Source organism: Toxotes jaculatrix, chromosome 19, assembly GCF_017976425.1.
Source record: "Toxotes jaculatrix isolate fToxJac2 chromosome 19, fToxJac2.pri, whole genome shotgun sequence".
Taxonomy (NCBI): domain Eukaryota; kingdom Metazoa; phylum Chordata; class Actinopteri; family Toxotidae; genus Toxotes; species Toxotes jaculatrix.
This window is the reverse complement of record NC_054412.1, coordinates 9,139,120-9,155,653: the sequence shown is the minus strand read 5'-3', so window position 1 is coordinate 9,155,653 and position 16,534 is coordinate 9,139,120. Positions and strand designations below refer to the sequence as shown.

At 40.6% G+C, this 16,534-nt stretch overlaps 1 protein-coding gene across 4 annotated transcripts in view; it reads right to left on the bottom strand.

Annotated features, from left to right (window-relative positions):
* Window positions 1–16,534, bottom strand: part of stxbp5a (syntaxin binding protein 5a (tomosyn)) — an 84,387-nt gene that overhangs the window by 12,904 nt on the left and 54,949 nt on the right. For 3 of the 4 annotated variants that reach the window (XM_041064292.1, XM_041064289.1, XM_041064293.1), the window contains exons 8-18: window positions 11,575–11,698; window positions 10,192–10,270; window positions 9,385–9,539; window positions 7,027–7,099; window positions 6,654–6,801; window positions 5,285–5,352; window positions 3,997–4,037; window positions 3,393–3,613; window positions 1,736–1,917; window positions 1,226–1,351; window positions 875–1,026 (exon numbers count right to left, since the gene is read on the bottom strand). In XM_041064292.1, the coding sequence (XP_040920226.1) occupies window positions 875–1,026; window positions 1,226–1,351; window positions 1,736–1,917; window positions 3,393–3,613; window positions 3,997–4,037; window positions 5,285–5,352; window positions 6,654–6,801; window positions 7,027–7,099; window positions 9,385–9,539; window positions 10,192–10,270; window positions 11,575–11,698 (1,369 nt within the window). Of the gene's footprint in view, window positions 1–869; window positions 1,027–1,225; window positions 1,352–1,735; window positions 1,918–3,392; window positions 3,614–3,996; window positions 4,038–5,284; window positions 5,353–6,653; window positions 6,802–7,026; window positions 7,100–9,384; window positions 9,540–10,191; window positions 10,271–11,574; window positions 11,699–16,534 lie in introns of all 4 variants that reach the window. The other variant, XM_041064291.1, reaches the window with a different exon arrangement.

Below are 16,534 nucleotides of genomic sequence, written 5' to 3'. Positions count from 1 at the left end.
ATTCAGGTGTAACCAAAATCAGGAAATAACCGGGAGAGAGGACAGGAAGCAAAAACCAAAGTTGAATGTAGTTCCTATGAGCTTCACTGTGCTGTGTGTTGGACAGCTGACAAGTGGTATTTGATGTTGTGTGCAATTTTCCCAGATTGTTTCCTTTGCCTTTAAGATGACAGGAGTTTGAAAATCATGGTTAAATTTAGTGAGATGCAGATGACAACATTCAAAGAAATCTACAGGGAAATAAGATAAAGAATCAGTCCCAGTCCCCCAATTGCAAACTTCATAAATCTGAGCTTGTTCATACTGACAGAACAGATAAGCAGGGTCACATAAGACGAATGGCTTAAGTAGCTGGACATAAACAAATAGGAAGCATTAATACAATAAAAAGTGGAAAGTCCAGAATAAAAAAATTTAAATATTTTATAAAATGGCCACCACTGTGTTCACTGGCAATGAGCATCTTGCTTATTCCGATTCAGTTTACATACAGAGAAAGTATTGTGCTTCTGCAAACTTAATGACGGCACAATAAATTCAAGAGCCATTTGGTCCTATATCTGTGTGTGTGTGCACAAATATAAGGACTTGAGTTAATGAGCCTGGATGCTGAGAGTAAAGGAATAAAGAATCTGTTGTTTATCTCAGAGTTACTTGAAATTCTGGTGTGCAGCCAGTTAGCTTTTGAATTTGGGATAAAGAAAAATGGATTGATATGTGATTAGTGAGCTGTGGACATGAAACAATAGTGAGTTATATCTTGTGTTTTTCTGTAACAGAAAGGAAAAAAAAAAACGTCTACTGCTGTGTGTGCTCAGAAAAGTTTAGAAGGTTTTTTTCTTTTCTTTCTTTTCTCCTTCTTGTCCCTTATTACCTCCAGACGGCTGTCGTGTCTTTCTTGGCGACCGGGGCTGTCTCTGGTAGGGGTCATTGGAGCCGTAAAGCTCGACCGTCCCCAAGTTAAGTACTACTGTCTTCTGGATGTAGTCCACCACTGCCAGACCATTACTGTTGCCAAACACCACTCTGGGGAGGGGTGAAAGAGTTGGGGAGGAAGTGGAATTAACAGGAGGAGCATATTTTGTCCTTATAAGACACTTTATAGATTTCAGTAATTTTATTTGTTAACTTCAGGATGGTGGGGATAAAAAAAACTTGATATCTTATCCAGAAAACATCCATTTGATTCTAGTTTTGACAAGGATGTTACTGTGTATGTACTTACAAGCCGTAGGAGGAATTGAGCGCCAGACTTGTGATCTGCTGTGGAGGCTCTCCACTCACCCACACTAACTGGACCACCAAATCTACCTGGTATCCTGCAGACTGCTTCAGAGGAGTACTGCGCACTCTGGAGAGAAGAAGACAGAGTCGAGTGGAGGGGAACAGGGACAGCAAGAAAAACAGAAAGGCGAGGAAAAAAGAAAGCCCAATGAAAGGGAGAGAGACAACAACAGAAAAAAAGATTTCACAAAGAGAATGACAAGTGGTGCAGCTGCAGTTCTGAAGCAGTTGTGTGTTGAGGGTCTGGCATGAGTGGTTGCAAGGGGATGATGGGGAGGCTGAGCCTGAGAATGCTTCAGGCGCTGTCTAAGTCTGTGCAAGTGTGCTTGAGGCAAAAGGCAAGATTCATGTGTATGAGTATCTGTGTGTAAGCGTTCCTGGTGCTTATGGGAGTTTATGTAAGTGCTTCTGTGTGTGTGTGTGTGTGTGTGTGTGTGTGTGTGTTTCATACTTGAGGCAGGGAATGTTGCCTCCGTCAGAGTTGTTGCTGCTGGTGGAGGGGTGTGAAGGTGGGCCGCTTGTCTGAGGGGAGGCACCGGGTGTTGGATGCGCCGATGTCTGTTCCCCCCCTCCACCCCCGCCATCTGGAGACTCTATGTCGTTCAGCTCGTACTGCATTCGCACCTCTAGTAGCTGTATAAGACAACACACACACACATAGGTGCACACAAAAACATAGGCAGAAGAGATTACTTTAACAAAACTCTTAAACAACGATCCCTGGGGGGAAATAGCCATTCGGCCGTGAATGACATCCACATACATTCAAAGAGTTACTTTGATGATAGAGATTTTTTTGATGTGTGTGCGTGTGAGTGTGTGTGTGTGTGCATGTGAGTGTGTGTGCGATGGGGGTGAGAGTCAAAAAGGTCCTTCAATACTGAAATATTCCATTCCTTGCACGTCCTCCTTCAGGCTACTTCCCTGCAACCTCCACCTTCGCACAGACTCACACATCATCTGAACTCACGCATATACACACACACATACACAATAATCATAAGCTCCTCTCTTTTTGCATTCTATGTGTCTCATTAGCTCCACCGACATGTGGGAGTGAAGAGCGATCAGTTACCCTTCTTCAGATTCTCACTCCCGCCTGTCTCCGTCCTCCTCTACCTTCATTTCTGCAAGGTTATAGAGAGGTGTTTGACCTTGTGCAAAGGGAGGCTGTTCTCCTAATTACAGCTCGCTACCACTGCGTATCTACTTCTGATGCACATCCCAGTCACACTCTCGGAGCGTAGGAAAAAGTGGCTGATATTTTTCTGACACATGCATCAGCACTGGCAGTCACCCACAGAAAAAACTGCTAGGCTTCTAACAGGAACGTGGCTGATATTCAAATACATCTCCTTCAACAACTTCTGCCAAGGTGCTCTTAAGCAAAACACAGAAGTCTACGGATTCATGAAAACCTCTGGCTGTAAGCTCGCTTTGTTTGGAATATAGATTTGGATATTTAGGACAATCTGTGCTGAACACAAAGGGCACCAGCTAAAAAAAATAAATATATAAAAAAAAAACAAAAGTCATTAACAGACCTGCACAGAAAAACACATCACAGCACAGCCCACGGACATCACTTTGATTGACAAGTGATCTCTGTGAAGTCTAGAGCAACGGCAACACAGAAATGACTGCCTAGCAAGAAAAATCTTGCCAAAATTATAAATAAATAAAGTATCTTGCTGGTTACCAATTTAACACTCCACTGCTTCCACAGTAGAAACTAAGCATATATACGCTCACATCCGTCTCACTTATAATATAGGAGCCATGAGCCTGCACTCACAGATTAAACAGCATTTCTCTTTATGTCATTAAACACTAGCTCCCATCACACCCCCATAAGCACTTATGTCGCAATCAAGGCAGATTATAATGACGGTCTAGCCTGGTTTGTTCACTGCTCCGTCTGTTGGCATGGAAACCATACTGCCTTTGACTCGGCAGATCTTTGAGTGTGTGTGTGTTTGTGCGTATGTCTCACAACATCTTAAAACAGCACTGAGGGCAGATAATAACGAGGAAAACGTATTCTTGATGGGGAACTACGGAATTATGTCCTGTATTTGTAATTTTTTTCAGTAAAAAAAAAAACCCACCTGTACCACCTCAGTAGTTACTTCCAGCTTGCTGAAGCGGTAGATGATAACGTTGGCTGACACCCCAGCCACACACAGCATCCGGCTCTCAGGGCACCAAGCCATAATCTGAATGGCAAAGGGGTCTTCATCTGACACGTCCGTGCTGCCCTTGTCTTCCTTGGACCGGTTTCTGTCAAATACCTTGGCTGTTTTGAGCTTATAGAGCACCTGGAGCATTACTAGAAAAAAAGTAGAGTAGAGAAAGTATCAGATACAATCCACAGTAATCAGACATAAATACAGAATCTGGCTCCTGCTATGCGCAGCTTTGAACTTGAAATAATTAATTATCATATATAATTAGTATAAGGCTCAATATAAACAACACTAGTTTGGTTTTTATTTTTCCATGTGTTTATATTTAGATCAGTTTAAAAAAATATTATCATTTTAAATTTCAGTTTTTGAAGTTGTTTCCTTTCCCTTATCTACCCTTTATCTTTCACATTTTAACTGAAGCTCAAAATGTCCTCTGTTGTCTGCTGTTTTGTCTAAAAAAATTCCAGACAATAATTATAATTTTGTAAAGCATAAATAAAGCTTAGCCCTTGAGAGAACTCACTTGCAGAGGCATCCCAGAACTTCACAGTTCCATCAGCATGCCTGGGAAGAGAGAGAGGAGAGGGAAGAAGAAGAGAGACACAGGGTGAGATGAATTTAAATCTGTGGCCTGCTGTCTAACAATTTCAGAGCTAAAAGTTAAAAATACAGTTTGTATGACTTGGAGCTTTAAAACATCTCTAGAATATCAATTACAGACACTTCGCTGTTACAAAAACATTTTGTATTACTTTGCTGGGGATATTTTTAATGGTTTAGATCCCTTAGTTTCAATTACAGGAAATCTTGATATTTTAGATAGTGTGCTTCCCAGTAAGTAAGCATTTTAAGTAAGCTCCTCTTGTTTCAGTATGACAGTGCCTCAATGCACACAAATGAGGTCCGTAAAAAAAGGTTTCCCATGTTTGGTGTAGAAGAATTTGACCGGCCTGCAAAGAGCCATGACTTGAACCCAACCTGACACCTGACCCAGGCCTTATCGCCCGACATCAGTGCCTGACCTCACTAAAGCTCTTGTGACTGAATGGGAGCAAATCCCTGCAGAACAGGTTCCAAAATCATTCTTCCCAGAAGAATGGAAGCTGTTATGGTAACACATTAGCACCCATGGTTTTAGCTTGACGTGTTTGACAATCACAAGTGAGCAAAATTTTCATACGTCAACACTTTTTTTTTTTTGGCCATTTAGTGTAAATTCACTTTGTTATCCACATATTGATAATCACCTAAAAATGAACTGAACACAAGTGTAATGAGCGTACACAGGATTACGCTCATCAGCAGGTGAAGCATGACAGCTTCTCCATTTAGTGTTGCAGAAAAGAAAATAACATGTATTTTGGTTGTCACTTTTTTTCTTTGCTCCTCAATGTTGTTATTGCCAATTCAGCTGAGTGAACTGAGAGTGAAATATTTTGCAGGCTGTGGCACTCTCTGAGAGAGGGAGAGAGAAACCTGGACAGAATAGTAATACAACATGTAAGAGTGGGGAGAGAGCGAGGAAGGAGAGGAGCGAGAGCCTCCTACTGCCAAGCCCATACCTCAATGTCACTTCTTCGGTGTGTGTGCTCAGTTAAAAACGCCCCATCTCCCCTTGTTGACAGCTTAGTGTGCGATAATAAACATCAAAATGGAGCAAAGTGCACATGATTGGAGTATATGAAAGCCTACAGAAAATAATTTAAGACAGGCTCCTCTGCTGTGTTGACCTGACAGTGCAGTAGAGGTGAAAATAATCGAGTTGCAGCAAGATGATAATGATAATGCTAATGAAATCAGTATTGCCTTACCCAGTGATGATGATCTCTGGGTAGCTTTGTGTGCCTTGACCCCAGTTTCCACCACTAATAGGCCATTCCTGGATAGACAACAGACACATGCTTTGCATTAGAGAAAATGACAGAGTACAGGAAGGAGTTCAGCTTTGTCAATAAACAGTGTCAATAGAAACATTGATTTTAGAAATAGATGACATGATAAAACTGCAAATGTGTGAGTGCACAGGGTGAAAAAGAGGCAAGAATCCTTCGTGTATGTTTCTCAGCGTGTCTTGCAATTATAGATTATGCACCTCAATGAGTGCACAATGTGTGTCGCCATCTGAGAGTGTGTGCGTGCCTGTGTGTGTGTCTGTGTGTGTGCATGTTAGTGGGGGGTTTGGCTTTGAACACATTGACACATACAAAAGGTCACCAGGATGACTCATGGTGATCTTTATGTGAGAATGCCCTCCTGCAGCTCAGCCAGGCCTTCGCTTAACAAAAAATAAAGGAAAAGCAGCAGTTAGGCAGCCAGTTTGGGTCAGTACATGCTGACATTTCCGACAGCACGCTAGAACAAGGCGACAGGGAAAAGAACATAGGCATACATAATGGCTGAAAGAGCAGGGGGTCTGTCTTAGATGATACAGGGATAAGAGAAGAGAATGAGAGGAGAGAAGAGGTGTACAGAGGGAATGGAGGATCGTTAGGTAATATGACACCATTATATAATCCATTTAGCTTCACGGAAACATTGAGAAATATACTTTAGTACCACTAATACAAATTAATATAGAATGTGAAGTGATATATTAATGATGTCCTTTATCCTGTAACCTTGTTGTTCTTGGTGTATGGCAGGATGGTTAGAGGGTGTAACGTGGGGCATTTACATATCTAATTTATGCATTTAGCTCTTTTATGGCACTGCTATCCAGAGCGACACGAAAGAATATTCCACCCTCGGGATACAATTACATTTTATACATCATTAATCTGTGATGAGAGGTGTGTTCAAAGAGTTATTTTGTGATGAAGGAGTTGTAATTTATTTTATTTTGAAAATAAAAACCTGTCCTGTCTGCTTCTGCTTGGGAACGTTGCTTAAATAGTTGCATTCAGTGATGACAAGGAGCAGTTAGCGATTTCTGTGGCAGCATAGTTTCACTTTTTCTTTTACAGGTCTGTAAAAAAACATATTTTATTTGTCCAAACTGGGACCTGAGTACTAATTTCGTACCATAACATGTAAATGTCCTGGTATGACAATAAAGTTCCTTGATCCTTGATCCTTGATCCAAGGCAAATAAGGACAAAGCCTTTTGTGGTTTTACTGATTATATGGATGTTTTTATGTCCATGACACTCATGGAGGTAGTAGGGGTTTCCTATAGAATACCTTTTTGCTGTAGCCCTGTCGTTTCTGCCGCGAGCCAACAGAGTAAAGTGCAGGTATGAGGTCCACAGGGCAGTCGGCAAAGTACTCGCAGCAGGTCACGGGAGACTCGTGGATAGTCAGAGGATAGGGGTTCTCAAATATGGGGTAACTGTTAACAAGAGAGATCAGACAAAGTCGCTCTTAATTAACTTGTCTACTAAGGATCAGTGCATTAGTCTTATGTAGTATCCCATGCAAACTAAGGAATAAGATTTACTAGAGTAAGTTATACCATGATATAAAGCAGAGGTGATATATAATAAAGATAACAAGCACTCATAGTTGACTGTGATATTTGAAGATGAGCAGTTATTTAATAAAGAGTCAGGCTCACCCATTTTGTGCAAGGTCGATCACCACTAAATCCTTCTCCAGAAGGACCACCACAGCGTAAGGTTCCTGAAAATCTGCACAGAGAAACACACGTCGTTCATCATGTAACACTTTTAATAGTCTTGCAATTCCTTGAGAGAACTCCCTTGAAAACTGCAAACCACAAGGGAAGAATTTCTCCTACTTTACATGGCAAATATTATCATATTTTATGATCTGTGTGATTTATACGTTATGTGTCACCTTATGATGAGCCTCCCTCATAATAGACTTTAAATTGTTATAATGAATGGATTAATAATATATAACTTATGACAGAATCAACTACACAACAGTGCACCACAGTGGAGCCAGTACAGATTGAGCCATGCTGCTCAATAAACTACATGCATATATCTCCTTTCGACTCCAGCATTATAAAAATGTTAAGACTCAGGGTATGGTTGTCTTGGAGGTAAATACTAACAAAGGCAATACATTCAGCAATACGGATCTAACAGACATCTTCAGAACATGTTTTATTGAATGTATGCAAAGATTGCTCCACTTTCACAGATTTATACTGATCACATGCCAAGTAGAAAGTTGAAGAACTGTTTTCAGCTGACAGCCGCTTTAGTGGAGCAGCTGAGGGTTAAACACCTTGCTGAAGGGCACCCTGAGAAAATTTATGGGAAAGGGGAGAAACTGAAGACTGCCTTTCTAACCTCAAATCACCTGCCGCCCTCAAGCTTCGTCTGGGTTCACTGCAGTAATAAAGCACAGCTCTTTGCATTATGTATAGACGGTAGTTACTATTCCCCTTTTGGGTATTTGATTTGGAAATAGCATCACACACCCTACTATTCAGATATGTACTATTTGAGAGTGTGTGTGGGGGTAAGAGGGTTTTTAGAGAACAATCTGTTGTTTAGAGCAGCAGGTCTCAGACTGTCAGAGTACACCAAGGTTAAAACACTCTGACAACTGTTGTCACTACACATCGCACTGTCTTGCTCCTTTTTCCTCCCTGGAGCTGGTCTACAAGTGATTCACATTCTATTGGGATTCATTATGCAACCTCAGATCACTGTGGCCATGTCTGTCAGGTTTTGGGAATAGGGAACTGGGAATAGCAACTATGGTTATGGCCCCTTTCACTGCTGATTTAGATAAAGATACAAGCAAGCTGCAAATCAGCTAATCAAAGTTTTTTCTTCTGTGATGAGAAAAATGAAAAAACGGCAGAGCTGCTGCAGTTAAAAAAAACTCTGTCTGCTGTGGCTAAAAATTACACTAACGAGAGCAGTGAGACTGAACAAAAACTGTAAAGCTGACGGCTGGAAAACCAAAACAATGAGTTAAAAGACGACATAAAGCTTTGTAGCACTGAGGGAAACTGCAGAGTTGACTGATAATTCCCTGTGGATTTGTTTCTACGAGTGACAACGTTCATATAAAAGTAGTTATGTGATCCATTGCAAACAAACAAAACACTGATTATAGCAACTTTAAGGATTAAACATACAGAATGAAAGCAACTAATCTTTATTTCTAACAAGGCAGGAAATCTAGCATAATCTAGTATTTGGTCTGACAGCTCTGCATATACTGTGAGTTAAATTTAGTTTCCTGTGAGAAACCATTTTTTTTATGAGTTGCACCTAACATTTTAGTCTTTGTCTGAATACTGTACCACTTTACCATACTGTTTGTTTTCACACATGAAACATACTGGTAGTGGCAGCCACATTATCATGGATTATCAGTCTCCTCTACACACTAACACCAGTTTAAGCATGAGCACACACACACACGCACGCACGCACGCACGCACGCACACACACACACACAATCAGCCAGACATATATTGTGTAATCCAAAGACCCAGTAATGTCCATTACCAGATGAAATCAGTGGGTGGTGACATCAGGTTGCCAGTGACATAATGAAGTCACCATTGTTACATAACTCACTAATCCTTCCTGTAGCTGTGCTTGTGCCGGATAACGCTGCACCAGAGTTTACATACGCACAGGATTCTATACCATTCATCTCCATTCTGACTTGTTTTAGCTGTTGACTCCTCAATACAGGAAATAAGATAATAATTTAATTTAGATGGAAGGCTACTGTGTACAAAAAGATGAAATGAAAATGTAATACTCTGTGTGTCGGATAATGAAACTGAAATAGGAGCCTTCCCCTTGGGAAATTTCATATTTATTACAGGAACACACAAACACAAGGGCAAGCAATCCAACATAATTAAAAAACAGAAAGGTGTGTGCGTGTGTGTGTGAGCCTAATGCATTCACAGAAAAGAGGATATGATAACAATTCCCATACAAATATCATTCTCAAACATGCACACACCTACCATTAGGGTATGGTGTCTCACAGAGTGTGAGGAAATCTACTATGGGATAGTCCATCTCCAGCACAGCGGTACTCTTCCCATGCATTACCGTCAGACAAGGCCGCCGGCCCACCGTGTCGTAGGACAGGCCACCAGACAGGATTATGAAGGGTTCCCTGGAACACACACACACACACACAAACACTGAAATAACAAATTACAGATTTTTTATACTGAGGACTTTTCATACACTGGCTTTTTACTTAAGAAGATACATTAAACAGCAGGTAACCATAGTGACATTATGGATTTGCCTCGAGCTGTATTACCAGTTACCAGAAACAATGAGTTCATCTGACTACATGTAAACTTTAAAAAATACTGATGACTGTAATAGATTTAACTTCTGTAGTGATTGTAGAGTACACACTGAGGTGTCCTGATTCACAAAAATAACAACAGGGGTGGAGCTGAAGAAGCAGGCAAAGGGGAGTGGAGTTTCCTTCCTTCAATCAGAACACCTCACAGTACATTATCACTTACAACGCAAATAACAGCCTAATGGCTAAGAATAAAGAAAGCCTGCTGCTAAGAAATTGTCGGTTCTGCTGGACTGACATAAGACTGAGTTGTGGGTAGGTCCTTGTCTAAGGCACATGCACATTTGTAACTCACGTTGCCTCAGCAGCAGCGTTTAATCCCTGCAAATACCCCAGTTTTGTCTTTTGCCACAAGTGTGTATAATTAAGCATATTCTTGTCCCAGCATGCGCACATGTGTGTGAGTGTATGTCAGTGTATGTGTGTGAGAGAGGATGAGGGACCCTACCCATTTCTAGTGGTTTTGTACTCCACTTTGAGAATGGGTTTACAAGGCTCTGGCTTCTTCCCGTCCTTGGGCTGTTTTCCTAAAATAGCACAAACAGAAGTTACTTTAGTTTGCCCGTTCACTCCCTCTTCACCTCCTCTCTTCTTGTTTCTCCTGTGATCTCATTTTTTACCCCCAGAAGCTCCTCTTAAAATGCAGCTCTGAAGATCAGCAAGACAACAATAAAAGCCCTATTCATCAGAGAGGTGAAAGACAAATGCAGGTGCAGGGACATGCAAAGAAGGTTTGACAATCATGGATGATTTACAGAATCCATCTATTCAAACCTCAAGGGAGGTCCATGTGAAGGAAATTTGCACATCCATCATATGTGTGCCTACCTACGCATACTTTTGCATCAGAATGCACAATACGAGGCTGAATATATCGGAACTACTAGCGGAGAGCCCAACTGAGCCCTAAGGCAGGTTATACAAGGCAGGTCTGTATAATAAAGAACTACTTTTAATAACTACATCTAAATAACAGATATCTAAAAAGACAATTAAAGGAGGACTTATAAGCCTTACTTAAACCTGTCAAAGGAATTTGCATAATTGCCCATTAAATACCAAACTAATTATGCATGCAGCAGTGGGAGAAACAACTAATTAAAAAGCCTGTGTGGTGAAATCCTTTCTGCAGTCCCCTACACACAAAACCAGCTTGAGAAACTGGTTAGAAGTTTTTCTCTTCTTTGTTCCTCTCTCTGACTCTCTTTGTCCATTTGTCGCTCTCACACACTCTGTTTATTTCTTCCAGGTCCTTCATCTGGGTGAACTGTCAAAGTGCTCTGTGGGATGAGTAGTTGTGTGTGTGTGTGTGTGTGTGTCGGGGGGGGGGGGCAGAAGAGTGTGGATTAAAATACATCTTCAAAAGAGCAGACTTGCTTTCTGCAGGAAATAAACAGAGCACCAGCACTAATGTGTATGTGTGTGAAGACACAAAGTAGAGCAAACAGAGGCAGGACATAATTGAACTGACAATAATCCTCTGACTGAAATGAGGAAACAATGAGAGAGACATGTGTAAGGACACTTTTGAGGGATGGCTACAATGAATACAGAGTGGATTATGTGACTGAAAGCACTGGTATTGTGTATTGTAAAATTTGTGCTGCACTATTGGCTGCCCAGGTCACCAGACCAGGCAGAATCAACCTAAAGTGCTAAAAAAAAATATTCAATACATCCCCAAGAAAAAGCAAAAATCAGAGAAAAAGTTCCACCATGGAAGACTCTACCTGAACAGCACAGAGTATCTGGTTTATCTGGTCGAGGAAGTTGGAAATTATGTATTACACACACACACATTATTAATGTGTGTGTGTGTCCACCTCCTTACCGTGTGGGGTGATTGTCTGTATGGGCTTGCCCTGTCCTCTGATGTTCCATATGGTCAGAGTTCCATCTGAGTGACTGCAAATGAACTGCTTGCCCTCGTGATGCCAGGCAACTGAGTGGATCGCCTAGGAAACGACAGACAGGAAGCAAGGTGGGGGTTGGGGGGTGGGGGTGATAGGGTCAGTGGTTCAGCAGGATGAAACATCATGTGCCACCATCTCCCTCACGCTACAGGTTTGTTGCACTGCCACAGCCATACGGTACATAATGTTCATATGTGGGCTAAACGCCTGTGACTCTGGATTAAATACTCTTGAGCAGATGGTGAAACTGAGAAAAAAAAGAATCTGACCGATGACCTCAGGGTATTTCCTGTGGCGTAAATGCATATATTAGAAGAAGCTTTTACACGACCTATTTGCTCGATGTGGAATAAGCGGTAATGGACTGGTCATTGTATTCTGGGATGCCAAGAGGAAGGTTTAATTAGCATGGTTACACATCTAAGAATACTATTTCATAAAGATACCTATTCACTCAAGAAAAAAAAAATATCTTCAACATTCAGTATAACTGAAACACACTCGATATTCAAAAAGAAGAGAAGTGGCAGAAAGAGCAAAAGAGATTATCACAAATCAGAGTTTGAGGTTGAGAGTTTCTGAGCAACATGCATTTAAGAAGTACGCAAAGCAGTTCAAAATCAATTTCAAATATAAAAGAAGAAATATAAAATAATCATTAGTCCAATATCTACAGTATTTACTGGAAAAGCCACTAATGCTCACAGGGCCTTGAGTCATGTCTACAAAACCGAGACAAAGGCGCAGGTGAAAAAACATTAAGAACCAAATGGAGAAACTGATGCATAGACAAGCTAATAGACAAAGAGAAAAACAAGGAAAGACAGACGAGAGCTGGAGAGACGGTGCCCTCTCTGCCCTTTCATCCTCCCCGTCATCTGAACAGTCCTGTTGCTGTTGTAAGCCCGGCTCACGATGATTTATCTCCTGACAAGCAATCACTGAAAACACAAACACATCATGACCAAAGTATGCCAGTAAAGGGCAACCTTGCTTATTGATGCCCTTTTCATAGCTCATAATTAAACCCAGCCAACGATTTGACATTAAGTAAATATGATGATGTGCACCCAATCTGTGTGAAGCTCGCAACCGCTTCCAAAGCAGTTTTTACAGGGCTTGTCACATGAATTTTCACCCAGGGACATGCTCTTACCCGAACATCTGCGGCATCAGTAATGTATCCCATCACAAGTCCAGTGCTTTGTCAGGGAAAGTATTCTTTCTTTCAGAGACAGTGACTGGGCATATTTTCTTATATAATGTTCTCCCTGTATAAGCCCCCTGTTTTGACAGTCAGTTGTTGCTGGTCAATATTTTTGCACCCCTGGCTAAAGCTCCGCTTATTGCTTAAGTGTTAACTAGCCACTGGTTTTCCTTGTCACCTTGTCTCCCAAATGCTGCTCCTCTCACATTGCTCATCTGAAATGAATGATTACCTCGCTGTCAATGCCAATGTGAGCACACGGTCAGGTTAAGTCAATCTATCCCAATTGCAGTTGCTATTTATTTAGGTGTATATCAATTTCGCCTTCAGTGCGCCATTAATCATAACTGGTGCTGCGTGTCAGCCTCGCTGAATGTGCCGAGTTTTATAGAAAACAGCTAAATGGACAACCAGTGCCGGCTTGTGCTCATGAGACACCAGTGATTCGCTCACCACAAAAAAAAAATCTAATTTTATCTGTCCCAGAGTAAATTGTATCATGCTTATACATTTTAGAGGGTAATGAACCCCATCTATTGCTTGCTGGTAAAGTATGTCATTCTTTACATAGCCTTGCTTGGCCACATCTTAAACTCACAAAGACAAGAAAGTAATAGAGTGATACTGTGGAGAACAGTTTGTATCCAACCAATAACCAATCAGAGGTTCCTGAGGTGCATGTTTTTTGGAAGCACAGCTTCGAGGATTTTCAGAGATCTCATTATCCTCGTTTTCTCAATGGGATATCCCCCAGGTCACCGTGAGCTTGATGAGGCATAGCTAAGGTTATGTGACATCACGGTGCACAGACACACAGACTCAAGTTAGCTCATTACACAGTTAATGACTCATTCCCTCCCACTCCCTCAAAGACGCACAAATCAAACGTGACTAAAGTTCTAAATCAATCCCTTTTCCCGGTGTTCTTTATCTATGGAGATTCCTGTTTTCCTGTTCACGATGATTGTTTTCTTGTAAATAATTAGAGGCATGATGAGTAATGGCTGAGGTGTCTTATTTAGCCTGGTGGCGGATGTGTGTCCTTGTAAGCAAAGTGACAGGGACTGTGGGATGCAGTGGCCAAGAAGGAGAGATAGCCATAGGTAATTCACCAGTATGCCGTGCCAGGTGGTGCGGACATAGTTACCGCAGGTGTCCTGAATGCTTTGTGAATAAATTTCCGACTGTAAAAATTTTAGCATCCCACACTCCAGAAGTGAATTATCCTAGACTGTGTAAGCTATATTTATTATTAGGCACATACAGAGTGTATTCTTGGGGATCTGTGTCCACCCACTGGCATTGTGCGTTTGACGCTGTAGGTTTGTTCCAATCTTATTTATAGACAGATCAACGTTTAAATAAAAATTAGATCTTAATGAGTCTGGATACTAGTAGAGAAGGGTCTAATGTTTTCCTTTGTTGAAGATGTAGATATTAAAGATGCTAAATGCTAAAACTTCTCACACTTTTATGAGCCCTTATTCACCCCTTCAGGGATGGCTTGACAGGGACAGACTGCATTCTAGAAATCTATCAGCGCATTGTTCACTGTGACACTCCCAAGAGGGAACAATGCACTGTGCTTAATTGGAAAATGAGTAGGGTAATTGAAACACATGGTACTCATCATATCAAACAATACCAATTAAAAAGACTAATTTCATGATTTATTACATTAGGTCAGTTTTCACAGATTGGTCTTTGGGGGAGAGAATTCAGTCATCACTTATTAGAGTCACACACACACACACACACACACACACACACACACATTCACAGCAAAGACAAAATAAACACACAAACTGAGATTGGTGAAGGAAAACAGACATAAACGTAAACATGCATATCACAGCCCTAATTAGAATTGCTTCTGCCAGCATTGTGTCACACTGGGACACAAATACAGCTTAGCCCTGAAGTGACACACACACACACACACACACACAACAATGGTAACTCAGTTCAAGTAGAAACATATTCAACCTAAAAAGGCTTAATCTAAAAAACAAGCATTTGAGGGCACGAATGTCAGCAGTGATTTCCATAGAGCAATCCCTTTTTGTTTTGGAACATGAAATCCATTCTGTTTCCATTTTTGTGTTGTGGTTATTATATAAGCCCTGAAAGAAACAAGCCCCTGTGAGATTCAATGTACCAATTAAGACTTTTGCTATATTAAAAAAGATGATGTACCATCATTGGATTGATTGGAGCTAGAAATGCAATGTTATTAATTTAGAACAACTGCAGACTTCTTGCTGTTTAGTTTGGAGATATATTGCCATAAAGTGGACATTTGACACATTGGTTGTTTTTGATGAAAAGCCTTCAGTCATTAACACTTTAATCTACTTAAATTAAAACAAATCTTAGACCTGCGCAATGAAGATGAACCTAAAGATTTCAAGAATTTTTATCCAGCAGCTAGCAGCATGGCTCCAGGTATGGCAGTGTCAGACTGAATTGTATTAACTTTTATAATCCCCTGTGTTTTTATCTATCACCATAATGAGCTTAAAATTTTAATTTGCCCTATGCTTTGATTTATGACTAAATACCTGCAAAATAATATTCCCATCATCCTCAGCCGTAATTTGTGTTTAGAGCAAATGTTAGTTTGCAAGCACACTAATGGCGAACACTGAACATCGCACCTGTTAAACATCAACATGTTAACATTTTCACTGTGAGCATGTTTGCATTTAGCCCAAAGTACTCCTGTGCTACAGTCATTAGCAGACATGATACAGTGAAATAAAGTTGCATCAAAATCACACCTGCTTAACATCAGCTTGTTAATGTTGTCATTGTGACCATGTTTGCGTGCTGATATTAGCATTTAGCTTGAAGTTACTGGTGTGCATGTAATTACTGATCGTTTTTACAATCTAGCTACTAGGAGTAGCTGGTGTCTCATGGCCAAAAAAAATAAGTGTTAAAAAAAGTTAAAATTCTACCTATGGAAACCATTAATGCCAAATTTGATGGCAAGCCCATCAATAGTTGTTGAGATTGTTCACTCTGACCCAAAGTGTTGAACCAACACTGACATCAACTGACATCGTTAAAAACTGTAACTGCCAGCTTTACAGATCAAATATAACAAAATGAACAATTTATTTTTGCGAGGAATTATGAAAATAATGAAATAATCAACAAATGTCTTGAATGCAAGAATAGAGTGGGAATTTATTTATTTATTTATTTTTAGAGTAACATCTAGTTCACCCTGATGGATAGAGCCCGACAGAGACTAACCATTATATAAAGAGTGATATTCTTTCCACTAATGGATATTGCGCCAGACTTGCCAAATGATCCATCAGAATAAATGTCTGTATTCTTAACAGGTCTTAGGGGGAAAGAAAACACTTCCTAGTGAACCCAGACTCATGTCATAAAGAGTTCTCAAATAATTTGTTGCATGTGCTTTTAATCTTCTTAGACAAACAGATGGGAGTGATTCGTGGCACAAGGACTTATTAAATAGAGTCAACTGACCAGTCATTTCTGGTGATGTACTGTCCTATACCGACGTCAGTCATTTGGAACTAGATTTATAAAGCGCTACTAATTGGTTCACAACAGCTTGTTTTAAATTGGACTGAACCTGCTTCCAGCATTCAAAATGATGTTGTTTACTATAAATTTTCATGTTAACGTATGTT